This window comes from Mus pahari, chromosome 18 (genome assembly GCF_900095145.1).
Source record: "Mus pahari chromosome 18, PAHARI_EIJ_v1.1, whole genome shotgun sequence".
NCBI classification, from domain to species: Eukaryota; Metazoa; Chordata; class Mammalia; order Rodentia; family Muridae; genus Mus; species Mus pahari.
In genome coordinates, this window is record NC_034607.1 from 23,486,900 (window position 1) to 23,508,058 (window position 21,159).

The window sequence follows — 21,159 nt, forward strand, 5'->3', positions numbered from 1 at the left end:
ATAAGGCAACAAGACATCAGCTTTTAGAGGACTGGGGACCTGCAGGTGGCTTTGGGGTCCTGCAGGCAGAAGGTGGAGTAGAGCTGTTGATTCCTGGCTCCTTCCCTGCTTCCCTGCTCTAGACCCCAGCACACAGGGAGGGGTGGTAATTGCAACCTTGGTAGACAGTGCCACACCCCTGTGACCTGTGACCTGTACTAGGCCTCTCGAGGCAATCAGGCAGGCTCCTGGTAACCAACCGGGGACTCGGCTCTGCACTGCTAATGCCTGTGCCACGTCTTAAGCTGGATGCAGTTTTGTGCCGTGCACTGTCACCTTGGGGAGAACTCAGTCATCCCAGCTGTGCTGTACGCTGTGGAGAGCACCAGCTCTGCCGTCACTTGATGTGTTGATCACCCTAAGACAGTGGCAAGTAGTCACACTGATGGTAACCTATGCCCTGCCATAACTCCAGCTAGTCCTGTGTGACAGCTGTCTCGGCATAATGCTCAGCCTAGGCCATTTCTATAGGTCTGTGACAGACTATAGACCCTGCTCAAGACTCTAGTACAGCCTCAGGGGAGGAGCCCGAGGGGAGCCTTCCCTTGTGTTGTCCCCAAGCCCCATTCTGAGGCAGACTCAGCAGGTGGACATGTCCAGGTCAGTTGGCTGGGGAGTGTTCCTGGCCTTCCCATAGGTGCTTGATGGTATGCGTGCCCTGGAGGACTGTCTTATTGGTAGGCTGGCACTCAGGGATGGTGTATAAAGGAAGCTGCTGCAGGCGGAATTTCATGTGCCTTAGGTTCTGGAAGGTTCTCAGCAAACTGCACTGAGTATGGGCTCCTGGGGTGCAGCTGCTGTCCCTGGACTGTCCTGTGCAGTGCCACCATAGGACTCACAAATGTGCTGCCACCATGGCTCTTGGGGTCAGAGCCCTTGGTGTCAGGCCATTGGAGTGCAGGTTCAGGGTGCAGGACTTTACAGGTGGTTGGTACAGGTCTTCTTGGCAGCCTCAGTGGAAGTGTGAGGTGTCTGTGCCATCATGTTGTTAGTCATTTGTCCCAGGACACCCTCAAGCCTATCTGCTGATGAGCTAAGCTAGTGCCAGTGATTTCGGGGAGTGGTGCCACCCGGGCCCCTCAAGGACCCCCCTTTGCTATCGGGCATCTTTAGAGCTTACAAATCCCCAGCGGGGATAACACCTTTCCATCACAGGCTCACTAGAAAGGGCCGTGGCCACCTCAGAATCCCAGGTGGCAGTAGGACACCCAGGTGACAGCTGCCCACCAAGGAGGGAGTCTAAATTGCGCTGATGGGTGAGCCCTAAAGAAGCTCTGTCCTCAGGAGGTAATGAAGTCTGAGGCAGCACCTCCTCTGGAGGGGCTTGGCCTTAGTGCCCGACTGCTTTCCTTCTTTGTGGCTTAGGGTGTGACTTTGTTCTGTTCCAGTAGGGTGATAACCCAACCCTGAGAAGGCTCCAGCATGCAGGGGTCAAGTCAGGTCCTCTGCAGAGATGAATCTTTACCCCTCAGGAAGAGAGTGACTCCACAGTGGAGAACTGCCTGCTATCTCCTGTGCTGGTGCTACTAAGCTGCTGCAGCCAGATGCAGAGTCCTGGGCAGCTGCTTGGGCCTCACCTAGAAGATGGAACAAGCCCTCCCTGTGGCTGAGCTGTCAGATCACCTTGCCACCCTCCTCCGGTGACCATGTGTTAGATCCACCAGGCTGCTGCTCCCAGACCCTGCTCAAAACATTTGCTTTTGGCCACACACTCCCCATGTCTGCAGAGCTCACGTGGGATATGTAAAGGCCACTGTCATTGCAAGGCCAACCGGTACTGGCAGCTCTGTCCTGGCCACTGGTGCTGGCTTCAGCAGTGTGGGGCCCATGGGAGCACTCAGGTGCTTTTGCTAATTACTGACGGCCAAGCCATGGCTGAGCCACTTGGCACAGATCCCTTAATCTGCAGTTGATGAGGGCTCAGTGAGGCCAGGCTCAGGAACACACAACTTGGGCACCATCTGCGGCCACTACTGACTGGCCAAGTCCCTGCACAGACGCTATCTTGCACATTCCCATTAAGCAAGTTGAGTTTGCTGGAAATCGCTCACCCATAAATACTCCTTCTCATTCAGTATACTGGACCCAGACAGATCCCCAGTGCCCTCCCCTCCAGCAAAGAGGGGTGGGAGCCACAGGACATTCCCTCATGTACCAGGACCAGCCTTGCTGAAGCTTCTTCAGTAGAATGGGGAAGCCGGGAAGGGCTCACCATCCCCACCTCTGTTTTCTTCCTCTCCATTAAGGGCATCTAGATGGAGTCATCGCTGCCGTAGAGTGGGAGCAGCGAGCACAGTGGGCTTAGGAGCGTACCACCCTATCTGCAGCATCATAGCCTGCAGTCCTCTCAGGAGAAGAGACGCAAGATTGTCTTAGCCACCATGTCAGTCTGGCCCAACTTGTTCTGTGACACAGTTGTCATACTGCTTGAGAGGCCTGTGCCCTCCAGGCCAGGAGGGAGACTGGCTCAGGATTGTCCAACCTAGGTGGTGAACACAAGGCACTGGCTGCTCCCTAGCTTGTCTGGATTTGCTAGACCCAGGCTTGCATCTTCTAGGTAGGCCCTTTAGATGGCAGCCAGACTGCCTGGTCCTGGGTGATGGATGTTTAAAGACCATGTTGCCTTCTGGGAATGATGCCATGTCCGTCTTCCTTCTCTTCTCACTGGGCAAGGCTGGGCATCCACTCATTGGTGGGCATTCCCTCTGGGGGTCTTTTGGTCTGGCCTACCTGTGGTGAGGCCAGAGAGGGGGCTGAACTAGCAGTCTCATCCTCACACTGGGCTGTGTCCGCAGCATGGGAGGCAGGTGCCTAGCGTGAGACTCAGTGCCTCTGCGTGTTTCCACAGTGTACATGTCGAAAGGACATGGTCAAGATCTCCATGGATGTGTTTGTACGCATCCTGCAGCCCGAACGCTATGAGCAATGGAAACAAGGCCGTGACCTCACAGTGCTGGACCACACGAGGCCCACAGCCCTGAGCAGTCCTGAGCTGAGCTCCTGGAGTGCCTCGCGCACCTCGATCAAGGCCAAGCTCCTGCGCAGGTGAGTGGCTGCCCCCAGTGCCCTCCCTCTCCCTCCATTCTCTTATTTATTTCTGCTTCTATAACAGGAGTTGTCTGGTCATCCCAGGCAGAGCCTCAGACCCTTTCCCCGGGCATCCGAATGCTTGCTGCTACTTACTGGTGATGTAATCCTGGTTCCCTTGTATTTCAGAGAGCTGGCAGGTCCCCTGCAAGCATTCATAGGGCCAAAGCCAATACCAGATGCCCTGCTCCTAAGGATGAGTGGACCGTACTGCCCTGCTCCTTACAGTAGTGTGATCAATCACCCATAGCGGCAGCAGCCCTGCCCATGTCCCTAGTTAGAGGTGGCCCTAGCATTGGCAGTGTAGGTAACAGGGTTGGGGAGGAACCTGATTCCATTTTCTAAGAGGGAGACCTACATGGCTAGGCTCAGCCCCTCACTCCAGGTGTCCATCCTACTTCTTGTCTCCTGCAACTCCTCAGGGTTTGAGATTCTGATAGGCCAAGGATAGCCCTCAGAGCTGAACACGAGCTGCAGCTGAGACTGCATGTAACTCAGGTGTCTGCCTGGGAAGGTCCAAGAACTCTGTACCCAGCAGGCGAGGCTATGACCACCACTCAGAAGCCAACAGTGTTGACAAGACCTTGCACAGGAACATACCTGCTGCCTTGACCTGTAGACACTGCTGTTAGGATCCCGATGGCTTTCAAAGATTGCAGAATCTGTGCTAGCTTCTGGAACCAGCTGCAGCCTCAGCCTACATTGGCTGTGCCAGGCAGCCTGCCACCTTCCATTCCTGACGAGTTCTGGGGTTCTTTGTCTCGCCCAGGGGTCAGTGCCGGCTGGGCCTTGGCCCTGGCCATAGGGTCCTGCTCTGCAGGCAGGCCCTGGGAGCTGTCTAGGATACTCAGACTGTGGTCTGAAACTACCCCTCCTCCCCACGTTCTCTTCTACACTGTTGCATGTGCTGCAGTCTTACCCACTGTTGCCTGCTTTATGTCCTCTCCTGGTGAGCAGTCTATGGTTCTTGATCATTCTGTAGTGCCTGCATTGCTCAAGTTTTAGGATATGCAAAGGTACTTGCAGTAGTGGCTCTGTGCAGCCTGGTAATGATGGCCCAAGATGTGGTACATGCCCATGGGTCCCTCACCTGAGTTCAGTAGGCAATCTGCAGAGCTTCCAGAGAGGGCAGGCACCCAGCTAAAGGCTGCAGAGCGAGCCTTTGTGGCCTGTGGTCCTGTCCCAGGATCTCCTCGCAGGGTCCCCCAGCCAGACTGCCTGCTGGACTCAGGGGAAGAAAGATAGGCTTGCAGCTCCTCAGGACGCACGGAAAGCTGCAGGGCTGCAGAAGGCTCACCTTGCTAGAGGCATCACAATGTATGCCACCTGGAACAGAGCCAGGGTTGCTAGGGTCATCAGTGTGGAACTGGTGACAAGCTGCTTAGTGGGTAGGAGTGGGGCGAGAGCACCTGGAGATGCCAGGAAGCATTAAATCATCCAATAGGAGAGGGTCTGAGGCAGATGGCAGGTCCCAGGAGCCCTGCCCCAGCTATGGGTCACACAGATGCAAGGGCATAGTGCACTCTGGCTGCGTGAAGAGAAGCTGCTGTAGAAGGGTGGCCACGTCTGTGTCCTGCCTCAGGAAGAGGTCTTAATGTGGGGGTGTGACAGGGCTGGGCTGGGCTTATTCTCATAACACAGCATCAGCAAGGCTATTCTTTAATGTACAGTGGCCCTCCCTGCTCTGGATGGGTGCAGCATATGCGTGTGAGTCCCAAGTTCCTTATTTTCTGGTATGGGGCACAGATGGGCCCTTAAGATGGCTTCCCTGTGACTGTGAGAACCTGGCAGGCCGGCTGGCGTGCTCAGCTGTAAACAGTGCTGTGCGCAGCCCTGGCTGTCCCAGTCTGCTTGTGCAAGGGCTGGGCAGGCCCAGCTCATATTAGGGTCAGGACAGTGACTAAGTCAGGGTCACTCGGGAAGCTGTAGCCAGGTGATTTGGTAGCAGGCTGTGAGCATTGTCTGGAGCTGGAGCCATTGGAAGCAACCTTAGACCCTGGGGGGAACAGTTGGAGGCTGAGCCACCATACTTTCTGACTTGGTGTATTCCAGTTGCCCTGTTGCTGGGGCTGCCTGCCCCAAGGGATAGAATGTCCCTGGATCCGAGGTCCTGTATCCCCAACCCCTTCTTTCTCTCTTCTGTCAATGCTTCCCACCCCTCCTGCCTGTTCTGCAGCCCATCCTCCTGCAGCCACTGTGTGTGCACACCCTCCCTCTGTCTTCGTCCTCGGAATGCCACCTGCTTGCCTGCTGGTCATCTTGTGGGGCTCACACATTCACCGAGGGATCCTGCCCTGGTCGGGGTGTTTCAGCCACAGACGTGAGGGAGAGGAGGGCCGGCCACGGCCAGAACTACAGAGGCCAATGCCTAGGGCCAGATAGACTGCCAAGCATTCCAGCTCTTCTGGGCCACAGAGGGGCTGGGATGGGTGAGGGCTCCTGGGCTGGGGCTGCCAGGGACGCAGATGCAGGAAGTCATTCTCCCTTACCAGTTGAAACAGCTTTAGGGAGGTCTTGCTTGTGCCCTTGTTGCACCTGCTGAGCCTATCGCCTCTTGCAGTGAGGCTAAGGCCCGCAGCCTTGGGTCTCATCCTGTGTCAGGGCTGGTGTGTTGGTGCCAAGGACCGTCCCTGCTGCCAGGAGGGTGGCACCTTGCTATGCCCAGGCTGATTTCAGGGCCTGAGAGCCCTATGTGGAGGGTATAGAGAGGGCCCGGGAGCCAGAGGAAAACCCAAAAATTTACATTCTAGACAAATTAGTGTGAAGGAGAGCAGACCCTGGAGAAAGGCTGAGGAGGAGAGGAGGCGGGAGCCGACCAGGAGGCCAGGGCCGGCGTAAGTGATCTCCCTCGCATCGCCCCCAGCATTCTGCCCATCCTGTGCCACCATCACCTGCTTCACCCCAGCCCAGCTCCTCACCCTCCCCACCCTAGACTGCGTCTGTTTCCTCTCCTGCCTGACTAGTGCCCTCCTCCAGGTCACACCGGAGACGGAGCCAGCCCAAGAAGTCAAAGCCTGAAGAGTCCAGGGCTCCAGGGGAAGCTGTGGCTGGGGTAGCTGCTCTGGATGAGGCCAGGGGCTGTTCCCGAGGAGAGACCATGCCTGAGGAGGAGGAAGAGGAGGAGCTGCTACCTTCACAGGGCCATGAGACCGAGGGTATGGAAGGTTAGTGCTGGGTACTTGTACTGGGTACTTGCAGCATGAAGTTGGGTCCCTTCGGTCTTGCTCCTGCTGGCCAGGGTACACCATGAGGCGCCTATGCATATGGGGGGGGGACCTTGAGCTGCAGTCTGGCACCGTGTCCCAGCCTTCTTGTGCTGCACAGGCTGTCGTCCATTCAGTTGTAGCCTTGTGCCGAGGTAGGGTGGGGCTTCCCTCTTTGGCCTTTCTGCAGTGTGAGGCAGTGGTAAGAGGCCACAACATCGCCAGGCATGGTGGCGCACACCTTTAATCCCAGCACTCGGGAGGCAGAGGCAGGCGGATTTCTGAGTTCAAGGCCAGCCTGGTCTACAGGGTGAGCTCCAGGACAGCCAGGGCTACACGGAGAAACCCTGTCTCGAAAAACCGAAAAAAAAAAAAAACAGGCTGAAGAGGAAAAGAATCTGTATTTTAGCCGGGCGTGTTGTCATACGCCTTTAATCCCAGCACTTGGGAGGCAGAGGCAGGCGGATTTCTGAGTTCGAGGCCAGCCTGGTCTACAAAGTGAGCTGCAGGACAGCCAGAGCTACACAGAGAAACCCTGTCTCAAAAAAACAAAACAAAACAAAACAAAAAGAGGCTACAACATCTCAGATTTCCACTGGCTGGTGGGGGAGTTACAGACAAGAGAACTGTCCGCAGCACACCATGGCAGGGTCTTCCTGCCCAGAAAAGCCAAAGGAGGGAAAGCAGGTAGTCACGACATAACGTGACCACAGACAGACAGAGTGACTCCTGTGGCTGAGGGCAAGGCCACACATGTCCAGAGACTCAGGGTCTGCAAGTGCTGTGGCTAAGCCAGGCCACGGGTGGATCGCGACTCCCACCAGTCAGTCAGAGCCAGCTACACAGCGAGTGCTACACATCGAGTGATATCAGCCAAGAAGAAATTGATGACCACAGCTCCAGGGAGCTCCAAACTGGATGCTTATTGGGGCTGGAGTGTGGAGGTCAGGTGCTTGCTGGCATGCACGAGGCCCTGAGGTCATCATGGTATAAGTGGATCCATAGGAGCTGTGGGCAGGAGTGATGCCAACATCCACAAACATACAGAGAAGCCATAGGAAGTAGGTGGCATACTGAGGATCTAGCCTGGGCTCCCTGCTTTTACCTCCCACACTGGCTTGTGAGCTTCCTGTTGCCATGTGACCAGTTATGGGATCTTGGTACCTTGAAGTATATGTTTATTCCTTTGGAACTGGTGTCAGGTCAAGTCCTTCCTCCTTCCTGACTATGGTGTGAGGGAGCAAAGTGTCTCCTCAACTCGCCCAGTCTGTCTGCTTCTTGTCCTGCTTCCTCTGAGGATCCCATGTGACCTCAGAGTCCTTGGCTCTATTTATACAGTCCTTCTGCTATGGGAGGTGGCAAGGCCCCAGGCCCCATGCCCCAGGGGCAAGATGTGGCTGTTGTTGGAAGCCCCCACTGTCTGCTGCTGACTTAAGATTCTCCTTGACTTCGACCTTGTCAGCTTTAAGTGGAAGCAGTGTCCTTCCCTGTGGCAGGCGGCATTTTTGTGAGGATGTGGATGGTGTTAATGTGTCTGATGGTATCTAAGGCCTCCTTCTCAGCGAGCAGAAAGAGCGGTCACCAGGCAGTGCTTACTGGGACAGATGGACATGGACACATAGCTCAGCTTGCCACACTCTTGGCCTTCCATTTTCAGGGGCTGCTGCCCACTTGTGGGATGGGGGATGGGCTGCCTCCACTGTGAACAGGAGCTTCTCGGCTAGGCTTGCCTGGGCATTCCAGTAGACTCAGGACCACCAAGGATGGTTACAGGCTGGCAGGCTTGGTGTGCCTCCTGTTGGAAAAGAACTCAAATGACACTCAGGATGTCCCCTCTGGTGGGTGTGAGGAAGCAGCTAGCTTCACTAGCTTCCCAGGTGTATTGCCACCAGAGCCCTGTGTGTCACAGGCACCTGCTGTGACCATGTGTGGCAAGATCACAACCATCCGATCAGTTCTGAAGATGTGGCATATGTGTGGGCTTCTGGGTGACGTCTTCCAGGCTGAGGGATCCAAAGGTCCAAGACTGCAGCTAACATTTGACCAGCATATGAAATTCAGGAGTAGTGTGTCCCGAATCTGGAAGGAGTGCCAACTGTGACTATTTCTAGTCCCTCAAGTGGCAGCCAGGCCTCCAGGTATGTGGCTCAACTGCACAGGCCTAGCTGCCACTTGAGGGACTAGAAATAGTCACAGTGGCTATGACACAGTAGGGCCTCCGCTGTTCTGAGGCCCGAGGCTTGGTGTGCCACAGAAGGGAGTCAGACTTTGTAGCAGGACAGAACACTAAGGACTGAATGGTTGGTCAGAAGGCAGTGTCCTAGGCACTGCCCTCCTATCCCACAACCTTCTTCCTGGCCAGTGACAGGTGATGGTTTGAGACTCTCCCAATAGCCCAGGTGGACCTTGGTTCCACGATAGGCCTGAGCTGGCAGAGTGGCCACCAACAGAGCTGTGGTTGCCAACTCTGGCTCAGCAACCCAGGAGACAGAAGCACCTGTGTCCTCCCAAGTGTGCCCAGCCTTAGGAACTGGGACAGAGGTCACACCTATAGATATGTGGCCTCCCGTGGCCAGTGACCCTGAACCAGTCAGGCTGACAAATGCAGATGTGTTGGGGGCACCTGGCCATATCTCCTGGCCACCCCTGGAGGACCTGTTCACCAGGGTGTCTACCCCGACACTCGAGAGGATCCCGATTGAGACCCTCAGTCCACCCTTGACTCTCAGGGCGCAGGGCTGCAGCAGTGTCCATGCTCGTGTGCCCACTGGGGGGGTCTGTGTACCCACTGGGGTCTGTGTGCCCACTGGGGGTCTGTGTGCCTGCTGGGGGTCTGTGTGCCCACTGGGGGTCTGTGCTGTGGCACTCCCTCCTGGGCTTCGGCTAAGGGCTCCAGGCTGTCTCATGGCCATGCAGAGCCTAGACATGCCAAGGTGTCCACAGCTCTTAGGTCAAATGAAAACCAGGACAGGGCCCTGTGGGTCAGGATCAGGGGCCGTGAAGAGGCTGAGTTCACCACAGTCACTGCACAACAGTAGGGTTCTCCCCTGCACCCCAGGACACATCCTGTGAGGGTTCATCTTGGTCCTTGGTGACCAAGCAACCCTGGTATAGAGTGAGTCAGGGCTGAGGAGTACCCACCTGTTTGCACCCATGCTCAACTGCAGGGTGGGAAGCTGAGTGTCTAGGGTTGGAGGTGCCGTCCTAACATACTGGAGACAGAGTGCAAGCTGTCATCCTTACCCAAAGGTGGCCTACTCCCAGTACCTGACTCAGGTGTGCAGAAGGGACAGGATGTTTCTCTACCATCAGCGGCCTGGCTGAGTGGGGCAGGTGCCAAGTTCCAGGCCTGCATTCCACAGCCCAGGCCACGCCCAGCAGGAGGGCTAGGCTCCAGGTCACACAGGATTAGGTGGCTTTCCCTAAAGAGCAAGTTAGGAGTGACCAAACCCTGATTTTCTGTCCCTGTCACCTGTCCCTGGTTAACAATGTTCTGTACAGCCACCATGGCACCAAAGGCAAGCCCCATTGGCTCTCTCCTTTATGTCACCTGGCAGGACTGTCCCCAGGCCCATCTGCCGCTGGGTCCCTCTAGGCTGGGTGGTGTGTTGTCTGCAGTGACGGCAGAAGCATGTAGTAGTGTGTTTATAAGAAGAGCGGCTTCTCTCACACGTGTGCTGGCTTGCTAGGCCCCCGGCTGTGGGCAGCTGAGTGTCTTTACAGCCTTCCTGAGAGTTCAGCTCCCTCCCACACCTAAGTCCAGAAGGCTCTGGGGTTTGGTTTGGTTTGGTTTGGTTTTTGAGCTGGTATCATCAGCCCAGGCTAGCTCTTTGCTCCTTCCACCACACTCTGAGTGCTGGGATGGGTCTCAGCTCTCTACCAGGCAGGAATCTCTCCTAAGTACAGCAGTCCAGTACTGGGCACTTGTAGAGGTTGAACTTGTCCAAGTTTTGGGGGACACCGAATCGTCTCCAGCACTTCCATCTAGTTCCACTTGGTTCTGAATGGCTCTTTCTCTCCCCAGAGGATGTCAGAGGCAAGCCTCGGCCCACTAAGGCCAGAAACAAGAAGAAGACTCCCAGCCCTCTGTCACCCCCATTGCTGTCTGCCCCACCAGCCCTGTTCCCCACCGAGGAGGTCCTGAGGCCACCACCCCAACCCAAGTCTCCAGGGCCAGCTATGGGCCCCATGGCTGCAGAGAGGGGTCCTCCACCAACACCCCTCAATGTCGTGCCTCCTGGGGCGCCAGTTGAGGAAGCAGAGGTGCGGCCACGGCCCATTATCCCAATGTTGTATGTGCTGCCCCGCACCAGTGGCACCGATGGGGACAGGGAGCACTCTGCCCACGCACAGTTGGCACAGTTGGCACCCATGGAGCTGGGGCCGGAAGAGGAAGACCAGGCCCAGGCTGGTGACTCACAGGTGGGTGATTTAGGGCAGCTGGGTACATTGGTGGTTCTGCCACACACAGGGCAGCCACCCTGGTTGTGTGTGTGCTGTGGGTGACAGAAGTATGTATATATCCATGTGTGTTGAGGAATATATTGGGGGGCAGATGTGTGTGTGCACTGGGGAGACAGAAGTGTGTGAATATACATATGAACTGGGGGACAGGAATGTGTGTCTGTGAGTGTGTGTGTGATGTGGATGATGTGTGTGTGTGAGATGTGGATGACATGAGTGTGAGAGTGTATGATGTGGATGATAGGAGAGAGAGAGTGTGTGTGTGTTGTGGATGACAAGTATGTGTGAGTGAATGTGTGTGTGATGTGGATGACAGGAATGTGTGTGATTGTATGCTGTGTATGACAGGAGTGTGTGTCTGAGCACACATGTGCTGTGTATGACAGGAGTGTGTATGTGTGAGTGTGTGCATGGTATGGGGCACAGGAGTGTGAGAGTGGTACTGTGGATGACTGTTAGTGTGAATTTGCACTGGGGGACAGGAGTGTGTGCATGAGTGTATGTGTGTGTGATGTGGATGACATGAATGAGTGTGAGAGTGTGTGATGCAGATGACAGGAGAGTGTGTGTGTGTGTATGTTGTGGATGACGAGTGTGTGTGAGTGAGTGTGTGTGTGTGTGTGTTATGTGTGTGTGTGAGAGAGATGTGGATGACAGGAATGTGTGTAAGTGTATGCTGTGTATGACAGGAGTGTGTGTGTGTGTGCGCGCATGCGCTATGGATGGCAGGTGTGTGTGAGTGTGTGTGTGAGTGTGTGTGCATGGTATGGGGCACAAGAGTGTGGGAGTGTGGTGCTATGAATGACTGTGTGAGTATGTGTGTGCACTGGGGGACAGGTGTGTGCATGAGAGTGCATGTGTGCTGTGGGGGACAGGTGTGTATGTGTGTGTGTCTGCATGCTGTGGGAACAGGTGTGTGTGTGAGTATGAGTGTGTCTGCATGTTGTGGGGGACAGGTGTATGTGTGTGTGTGTGTGTGTGTGTGTGAGTGTGAGTGTGTCTGCATGCTGTGGGAACAGGTGTGTGTGTGAGTATGAGTGTGTCTGCATGCTGTGGGGGACAGGTGTGTGTGAGTGTGAGTGTGTCTGCATGCTGTGGGGGACAGGTTTTGTGTGTGTTTGAGTGTCTGTGAGTGTGTCTGCATGCTGTGGGGGACAGGTGTGTGTGTGTGTATGTGTGTGTGTGTGTGTGAGTGTGAGTGTCTGCGAGTGTGTCTGCATGCTGTGGGGGACAGGTGTGTGTGTGTGTGTGTGAGTGTCTGCATGCTATGGGGGACAGGTGTGTGTGTGTGTGAGTGTGAGTGTCTGCGAGTGTGTCTGCATGCTGTGGGGGACAGGTGTGTGTGTGTGTGTGTGTGAGTGTGAGTGTCTGCGAGTGTGTCTGCATGCTGTGGGGGACAGGTGTGTGTGTGTGTGTGTGTGAGTGTGAGTGTCTGTGAGTGTGTCTGCATGCTGTGGGGGACAGGTCCCAGGACTCACAGAGTTCTGTTTCAGGCAACAACCCCTTTCTCTAAGCTGAAGGTGGAAATCAAAAAGAGCCGGCGTCACCCCTTGGGTCGGCCACCCACTCGATCCCCGCTGTCAGTGGTCAAGCAGGAGGCCTCAAGTGATGAAGGTGAGCACGGCCCAGCCACCATGCAACGCTCTTTCCAGCTGCATGGGGCCCAGACCAACCCCTCCACAGGTGCCAGTGTCCACCCATCCAGCCTTCGAGTCAGGTCCTCCCTGTACTATGGCAGCTTCATCACCACAGCCTCCTCCGTCCCCTCACATCTGTAGGCCCAACTGTCCATGTCCCCATGCCTTGTACCACCCACGGTCCTTGCTGCCTGCAGGGCCTCCACCCCACCCTGCTTCTCATTCACATTTTCCAGGACCCAATACCTCAAATGTCATGTGACCATAGCCAGGCCAGGCCCCTGGTACTGTTGATACTTTGATCCATCTGAGCAGTGGGCTGCAACATCCAGCCTGTGACAGGCGGCTGAGGCGCCAGAGGTTGTGATGTGCAGGCTGTGGTTGGGGCCATGGTTGTGGGCAGCAGTGGCAACTGCTCTGTCGTTTTTGCACAGGAACTTCTAGACAGGGCTTGCAGATCTAGGCATCCTGAGTGTCTTCCCCATGACATGGTGTGGCTGATAGCTTCAGGAAGGGACTCCCCAGTGTGATGAGCCTTGGGTACAGAGCTCTCGGGCTGGCTAGCAAGGCGGGTGGGGCTGCACCTGTGTGCAGGTCATGGTGGGTTTGGCTCCTTCCAAGCTTCTGGCAGGATCTAGGAGCAGTTTGGCAGCCCTTCCACCCATGACCTTGCCACAGGAGTGACAGGACCTGGGTAACAGTTGAGACCCATACCCTTAGATTCTTGCCTCCTGTCTGGGCTCTACCAAGAGTGCTTCCTGGGGAGTCCTGGACTGGCAGATTCCCCCAAGCTCCATGCCCCAGACCCAGCAGTCCTGGGGTCTCTGGATCCCTTGGGATTATGTGGGACTTTCTCAGGCTGAGCAGGTTGGACAGCAGGCAGGGTGCCCCAGACTCCATGCAAGGAGTTCCTAGGGTTGGAAGGTCGAAGGTGATGCGAATGGAGTGAACTCCAGCATCTCCCAGGGGACAGCTGACACCTCCCACTCCCTCTGTCCTCTGTCCAGCTGTAGCTGCACTGGAGAGTCAGCGTTTAACAGCCTGTGCCTGAGGCTCCTTCACAGACAGGGGGATGTGTCTGAGGTTAGCATGTTTGACGTGTCCAGGCTTTAGGCTCAGGGAGACTCAGGGCAGGAAACCAGTGTCCCCTCCCTTCCAGAAGCCAGGTCTGGCGCTGTGAAGCGCCCAGTAGGGTGGCACTGCTGCAGGACCTGTCCTCCAGCTCACCCCCTCATCCATCACAGAAGCCTTCCTGTTCTCAGGAGAGGACGATGTCAGTGATCCCGAGGCCTTGAGATCGCTGCTGTCCCTGCAGTGGAAGAACAAGGCAGCCAGCTTCCAAGCCGAGAGGAAGTTCAATGCGGCAGCCGCCCTCAGTGAGCCCTACTGTGCCATCTGTACCCTCTTCTACCCCTACAGCCAGGTGAGCTGCCTCAGTGGCCTCCCCACATTGATGGCACCCACTGTCACCAGTCCCACTCAGCCCCAGTGCAGCCTGGCCTACTGTGGCTCTGCGCTGACTGATGTGACTCTGCAGTCAGTACAGACAGAGCGGGACAGTGCTGTCCAGCCGCCCTCCAAAAGTGGCCAGAGGACACGGCCACTGATCCCTGAGATGTGCTTCACTTCAAGTGGGGAGAACACAGAGCCACTGCCTGCCAACTCCTACGTCGGTGAGGACGGCACCAGTCCGCTCATCTCCTGTGCCCACTGCTGCCTGCAGGTCCATGCCAGTAAGTGTTTGACAGCTGCCCCTGCCTCAGTGTGAAGGGCTCTGGGGAGAGGAAGAACCTAGTGTGTTTTGATGTGGGGGGACACTGTCCAGGGTTCTGGCCTGGATGGCTGTATCGTGCAGATATGGGGAACTACAGGTGTGCAGGGCTGCATGCAGTTGTTCCAGGCGACATATTTCGGCTGCTCTCAGGGCTCCACTGTCTTCCAGGTTGCTATGGTGTCCGGCCTGAGCTGGCCAAAGAGGGCTGGACATGTTCCCGGTGTGCGGCCCACGCCTGGACTGCGGTAACTCACCTGTGCTATCTGGCTCCTAGAGCTTGGGAGGTCCTGGGCCTGTGTTCCACTGTCCTTGATCTTAGCTGTGCAGGCTGGGGTTGGGTGGTGCATAGTGGAGGTGGCCACACCTCACCACATTGATCTGTCCCTCAGGAATGCTGTTTGTGCAACCTGCGGGGGGGAGCACTACAGAGGACCACAGAGCACAGGTGTGTGCCCTGACTGCCCAGTAACTTCACCTGCCCTTCGCCCTCTCCTGCCCTCCCCACACCCAGCCTGACTGGCCTCTTGGGGACAGCCTGAAACTTGCCCTGCTTTTGTGGCCTTGTCCTGACCTCTCAGGTGGATTCACGTGATCTGCGCCATTGCAGTCCCCGAGGTACGATTCCTCAATGTGATTGAACGCAACCCAGTGGACGTCAGTGCCATCCCTGAGCAGCGATGGAAACTGGTAGGTCCCCAGGATTGCGGCCGCTGGCCTCAGACCTGTTGCAGGGTGGGGAGCTATGCATAGGACACAGTGGCAGTGTCAGGGGCAGCCAGCGCCCCCGGTCCAAGTGTCCCAACTCTCAGACTCTGTCTAGAGACTGCCAGGTACTGTCAGTGCCTCATTCAGTGGTGCTTGCTACCCTCATGCAAGACTTGCACCCAGTGAGAGCCAGCCTGCCCTTCCCCTCCATGCTGCCTGCAACTGCTAATCTCAGAGTGGCATACCCAAGCTTCAGTTTCCTCCCTTGTGTTGTCTGTGTGCATGTGTGTGTGTGTGTGTGTGTGTGTGTGTGTGTGTGTGTGTGTGTAGAGCCAGAGGACAACCTCAAGTATGAGTCCTCTGCATCCATCTTTCTTAACATAGAGTCTTTCCATGTGTATGTCCAATGACCTGGCTGGTCAGCTTCCAGGGGTTCCCCAGCTCTGGCTCCCATCATGCTATAACATCACTGGCATTTAAACAATCTGCATCTGGCTTTATGTGGGTTCTGAGGATTCAAATCCCATCCTTACATGCTTTCCCACTGAGCCATCTCTCCAGCCTTCTTCCTTTTTCATGCCTGAGTAATACTCCATTGAGTGGCCAGACTGCTGGTTCGCTTCTCTCACCTACCTGACTCTGCATCTTGGAACAATGCTTTGACATTCATGGGTATGGACAAGGCAGAGGCAGATGCAGAAATGGAGCTGGTCTTTGCATTCATGCCACAAGCACAGTGAGTTGTCACTGTTATGAAACTCTCCAAGGAACCTTTCCTTCATCCTCTGTCCCTTTCTGCACCATGCAGCCCTGCTCCATGGTGACTGCACACAGGGAGAGCACCTTTTCAGATCTGTCACCTTTGAGAACTGTCGTCCCCATCTTGACTTGTTTCCATTCAGATCACCTAGTGTCTCAGTTGAATTGAAGGCACTGCATGGTGCTGCATACTGAGGCTCTGTGTGAGTGTGGACACACACACACACATACACGCACACACATGCACACACGCACACACACACACCTCTCTTCAGCAGGGTAGTGGAGGAGGTCTCAGGTGCTGCATACTGAGGCTCTTGTGTGAGTGTGGACACACATGCACGCACACACACACACACACACACACACACACCTCTCTTCAGCAGGGTAGTGGAGGAGGTCTCAGGCGCTGCATACTGAGGCTCTTGTGTGAGTGTGGACACATGCACACACACGCACACACATGCACACACCTCTCTTCAACAGGGTAGTGGAGGAGGTCTCAGACGCTGCATACTGAGGCTCTTGTCTGAGTGTGGACACACACACACACACACACACACACACCTCTTCAGCAGGGTAGTGGAGGAGATCTCAAGCCCCAGTTTGCTTGTCCAGACGCTGTGTGCCTCTAGACAGCCCCCTGACTTGTCTGGGCTTCAGCTTTCCCAGCCAGGAGTGTAGACTGCCATGGCTGTCTGCAGAGGATCTGTTCCCCAGGCCTGGCTTGCTACAGACACTCCCAATCCCTCTCCTCCCCCCTCCCCCCCTCCCGTGTCAGCTGAGTGGTGCCTGGGTGCAGCCCAATTGCTCTTACCCTGTGTCCCAGGCATGGGGCAAGGGACTTCTGAGAGGTATCCTAGCCAGGAGGTGGGGAATGGAGATGGCTCAGCTCAGACCTGGGGCCAGGCCCTGCTCAGGGCACTTAGCACACTGGCTGTGGTGGTATCAGGATGCTGGAGGCCAGCCCCTCAGTGTTGGCCGTGGACAGTGCCTTGCATTGGTTTTGCCTGGTTCATTTCTCCTGCTGCTAGGCCATGCTGGGTGGAGAGCTACCGTGGAGCCCTGTGGGACCTGGGCTGGCTTCCAGCACAATGGCTCCCCAGGCCCAGTGGGTGGCCTCAGAGACCCCTTCAGAAGCAGGGGTCCACTGCTGGGTGGTCTGATGAAGCCAGGGTAGCTCTTAGTAAGAGCATCATGGCTCAGGAGGGTGGTATGCTGACACCAAATCCTGCCCCTCTGTGCACATGGCCTCTGCAGTTGTGCTCCCTGTGGCTCTGCACTAGGGGATGCTGTGACACCATCCTGTCCTCCCTGCCCCCAGCTCTGTGCTGCAGGGAGGGTGGGGACTTGGCATCAGGGAGGAGACCTGAGAAGAGATGGGCTGGGTTCAGATGCTTTTAAGCTGCAGTCCTTTCCTGTCCTGTCCGGTCCAGACCTGTGTCGCCTCCCCCTACCTGTTCTGGAAGGTTCCTCTCTGGCTTTGCTGGTAATGTTGCTCTCCACCCTCTGCAGAAATGCGTGTACTGCCGCAAGCGTATGAAGAGGGTGTCGGGTGCCTGCATCCAGTGCTCATATGAGCACTGCTCCACATCCTTCCATGTGACCTGTGCGCATGCTGCTGGTGTCCTCATGGAGCCCGACGACTGGCCCTATGTGGTGTCCATCACCTGCCTCAAACACCGGGCCAGCGGAGCAGGGGTGAGTGCAGTGGCCAGAGCCCCGCCCATACCATCAATAGCCCCGCCCACATGACTGGGCTCTGTCCTTGTGAGTTAGTTCTGCCTACTTAGCCTCATCACGTGGACACAGCCCGGACTCCATGTACCATCACCCCACCCAGGGCCAGCTCCTGCGCACGGTGTCCCTGGGCCAGATCGTCATCACCAAGAATCGCAACGGGCTCTACTATCGCTGCCGGGTCATTGGCACCACTGCGCAGACATTCTACGAGGTCAACTTTGACGATGGCTCCTACAGTGACAACCTGTACCCAGAGAGCATCACGGTGAGGGACAGAAGCGGCAGGGGGGCGGGTAGGGGTAGCAGGGCAGCAGAGGAAGCAGGGGAATGCTGCACAAGGCCTCACCATTCCCTCCCTGTAGAGCAGAGACTGCCTACGGCTAGGGCCTCCCGCTGAGGGCGAGCTGGTGGAGCTGCGGTGGACAGACGGTAATTTGTACAGAGCCAGGTTTATCTCCATGGCCACCAGCCTCATCTACCAGGTGAGGAGCCTCACAGAGGCCTGCGTGTGCATGTGCGGGACCCTCTGGCAGACACCCAGCCTCTACCAGCCTACCCTGTGTCCTACAGACTAAAGGATGGCAGACCAGGGCTGAGGACAAGCCACAGTGGGAGTGGGAGGTGGGGTACATCCCAGGGCAGAGTGGCCCAGCCTGCACTGTGAATACACCACCTTGTCTTGGCAACATGAATCACAGAGCCAAACAACAGGCAACCAACTGCAGCCTCGCTGTGCTCCTACCTCAGCAGATGAAGAGGGGAAGGGACAGGTCCAGCCCAGCTGTCCCTGCCCCTGCAGACAGTGTGGGCAAGCATGGAGCCAGCATAACCTGGGAGGCCGGCCAGGACATGCCACCCTGTAGCCCAGGGGATAGGTACACTCATATCATTCAGTATGTCCCCAGAAGCCTGTGTGAGCTCGGACAGGGCAGCCTGGACTGAGAGTCAGCAATGGAATCAGACAACTAGGGTGCTGGTGTCTGGGTGTTAGGGGCATGGGTATAGAGTGGCCCCATGGAGTATCCCAACTAACGCAGAGGTGGGAGATAGTGGGTGGTTTCCAGAATTTCCTCCTGGGGAACCTGACTCCTTGTGTATGGCACTGTTGCTGGCCTGGCAGGCTCAGACCCTGCTCACACGTACTCCAGTGTATCCTCAAAGGCCTCAGAAGGGGCCTTGGCCTCCACCCCTTTCCTTCACCTAGGCTGGCTCCCAGGCCATGCTCATTTACGATCTTCACTGTTGTCCCCAAAGAAGATAGTCAGGTCCCCAAGCACCCACAGTGTCTACCTCCCAGCTGGCAGCCTGAGCCATGCTAGCGCTGAGTACCCATTATGGAACAAGAAGCCTGTTTGGGGTGACTTCCCATAGCTATCATTCTGAGTTTAGGGAACAGGTCCCAGGTCCGGAGGGCCCTGGGGAAGCCCCTTAGCCTCCCGTCCAGGGCCTGCTGGCTTTTCACCCTAGAGGCTGCAGGCTTAGCCTCATCTTATGCTGTATTGGCCATATGCCATACAGGGCCTGTTCAGGATGTAGGCCAGCCCCAGGCTCGGCAGGTGTCCAGAGGCCTGTGACCCAGGATCCCGTGGCATGCCCCATGCCTAGACTCCTCTATCTCAATGCAGGTGGAGTTTGAGGATGGGTCTCAGCTGACTGTGAAGCGTGGGGACATCTTCACACTGGAAGAGGAGCTGCCCAAGAGGGTGCGGTCCCGGCTGGTGAGTGTCCCTGGCACCTCTAACATGTTGGCCATGAGTGTCACCCTGGCACTGTCCACAGTCGTCAAGCCTCCCCACTCAGCCAAGGGACAGGGGCTGGGTGTGAATCAGGGTGTGGTCCCAAGGGGCTTTGCCAGGAGACAACCTGACCTGTCTCTGATCCCTGCAGTCACTGAGCACTGGCACACCACAGGAGCCCAGCTTCTCTGGAGACGACGTGAAGGCTGCCAAGCGCCCACGGGTGGCCGCAATGCTGGCCACCACCACTGAGGACACAGGGCGTAGCCCAGAATACCTGTCCTTCATGGAGAGCCTGCTGCAGGCACAGGGCCGGCCTGGAGCACCCTTCTAGATCCTGCCCAATCCTGTCCCGCTGTAGGTAACTGGTAACAGGACCAGCAGGATCCAACTTGGCCAGACTCAGGGAGCAGGACCAGCAACCCTGGACTACAGTGACTCCATGGGGCCTGGCCTGGCTCTGCTCTTCTCCTAAAGGTGCTAAGGGGCATCCCAGAGCCTCCTGTGACAGATGCTAGCCAAGGACACTGGGGCACAGCCCCAACCTGTTTTCTAGACTTGTGGCTTTAAAAACTGACAGCAGGTACATTCTTTTTCCTCCAAACCAGGATGTGAGGAGATAAAAGTTTCATCTGTGTTTGACACCTGCAGATGTTTGTCTACTGAGCAGGTGGAAAGGCACTTTTGTATCCCTGGAAGGGACAGCGGCCCAGTGTGCAGTGACCTGTGTGATGGCCGCTTGTGCTCCCTCATGCCTCCTGTTCTGGGAGGTGGGCCTGCAGGAGTGGCCCTGCCATGCCCCCACCATGTCCCTCTGTGCAGAGTCTGCTTCACTCTGCCTTTGCTGCCTGGGGTCCCATGAGCCTTCACACTTGGACCAGGGCCTCTGTGACTGAGGGCAGGAGAAAGCAGGTGCCACCTTCACTTGAAGCTCTGGTCAAGTGACACGGGACACAGACTTCACAGGCCCGGTCTGCACTATCTGCCACCGCCCACGGGTTGGCTATGGGCTCAGTCTCTTTAGAAACCAACGCCACCCTAGGGCGTCAGGCCCAGGATAGACAGCTGATCTTAAATGACAAAGGACTGGACTGAGGGCCCTGGCCCTATGGACCAGCTGGGAACTTAGGGACTGGGCCTCTGCTGAGCGCCCGATGGCAGCCGTGCCCATGTGTACTTGGAAATTCTATTTATATTGTAAAGAGAATAAAAAAGGACCTAACCTTGGGCCTGGAGGGAGAGGCCAGACCACAGGAGTCTCAGGCTATGCCCCTTGTGGGCTATGCAGTGGCTGCAGGTGGCCCCACACACGCCCCACACAGAGAGGCCCGGGTTTTTGTGCAAAAGCAAACCCATGCCCTTCCCCCTCTCCCCACCCCAGATGAAGGACTTCATATTTTTGCCTCATTCTCTGGCCTCCGGTTCAGTATCAATTAAAGCCCTTGAGCTGAGCGCTTCCTATTCCCACCTGGTCATGGCTGTGTCTTCATTTCTGGCCAGGACAAGATCGGCTCCAAATGGGGTGTCCTTGGCAGGCATGATGGGTACAGTGTGTCCTGATCTGGGGCTGCCAGGGAGGTGGGACACTACCCACAAGACTTGTTGTCTCAGCCCAGTGGCGTGGAGCTGAGGCAGCATGTCTCCTGGATGCCTGTGCTCTCTGACTCTGCTTGTCAGCTGCAGGGCCACAGATGAGCAGAGGACCAGCAGGGGGAGGACCGGAAGAAGGGAGGCCCTGCCCTTCCTGATGGGCCAAAGGGAAGACTTGGGTTTGCCCTGGAGGGCAGAAGAGGGGGGAGCCTACCAGGTGCTTCCAGCAGGAGGTCAGTGGCAGGTGCCCCGGGGGGGGGGGGGGGGGGGGGAGGCCTGCCTTGTTTTCTATTCCTCTTTCTATTCATCTTTCTATTTCCCCCATAAGACTTTGGGACAAGCCGAGTGGTGGTGGCGCATGCCTTTAATCCCAGCACTTGGGAGGCAGAGACAGGCGGATTTCTGAGTTCGAGGCCAGCCTG

The 21,159-nt window shown here is 56.5% G+C and overlaps 1 protein-coding gene across 7 annotated transcripts in view; it reads left to right on the plus strand.

Annotated features, from left to right (window-relative positions):
* The window catches only part of Kdm4b (lysine demethylase 4B), a 79,493-nt gene extending 58,882 nt beyond the window's left edge, over nucleotides 1-20,611 (plus strand). The window contains exons 9-23 of one of the 7 annotated variants that reach the window (XM_021217651.2): nucleotides 2,888-3,084; nucleotides 5,877-5,960; nucleotides 6,103-6,290; nucleotides 10,354-10,751; nucleotides 12,287-12,407; nucleotides 13,675-13,853; nucleotides 13,968-14,163; nucleotides 14,373-14,449; nucleotides 14,594-14,649; nucleotides 14,783-14,891; nucleotides 17,184-17,369; nucleotides 17,512-17,676; nucleotides 17,774-17,893; nucleotides 19,037-19,129; nucleotides 19,299-20,611. In XM_021217651.2, coding sequence (XP_021073310.1) covers nucleotides 2,888-3,084; nucleotides 5,877-5,960; nucleotides 6,103-6,290; nucleotides 10,354-10,751; nucleotides 12,287-12,407; nucleotides 13,675-13,853; nucleotides 13,968-14,163; nucleotides 14,373-14,449; nucleotides 14,594-14,649; nucleotides 14,783-14,891; nucleotides 17,184-17,369; nucleotides 17,512-17,676; nucleotides 17,774-17,893; nucleotides 19,037-19,129; nucleotides 19,299-19,481 — 2,352 coding nt within the window. In that variant the 3' untranslated portion in view covers nucleotides 19,482-20,611. Of the gene's footprint in view, nucleotides 1-2,887; nucleotides 3,085-5,876; nucleotides 6,547-6,910; nucleotides 7,585-10,353; nucleotides 10,752-12,286; nucleotides 12,408-13,674; nucleotides 13,854-13,967; nucleotides 14,164-14,372; nucleotides 14,450-14,593; nucleotides 14,650-14,782; nucleotides 14,892-17,183; nucleotides 17,370-17,511; nucleotides 17,677-17,773; nucleotides 17,894-19,036; nucleotides 19,130-19,298 lie in introns of those variants that run through there. The other 6 variants (XM_029531251.1, XM_029531252.1, XM_029531253.1 and 3 more) reach the window with 6 other exon arrangements.
* Nucleotides 20,612-21,159: the final 548 nt, after the last annotated feature.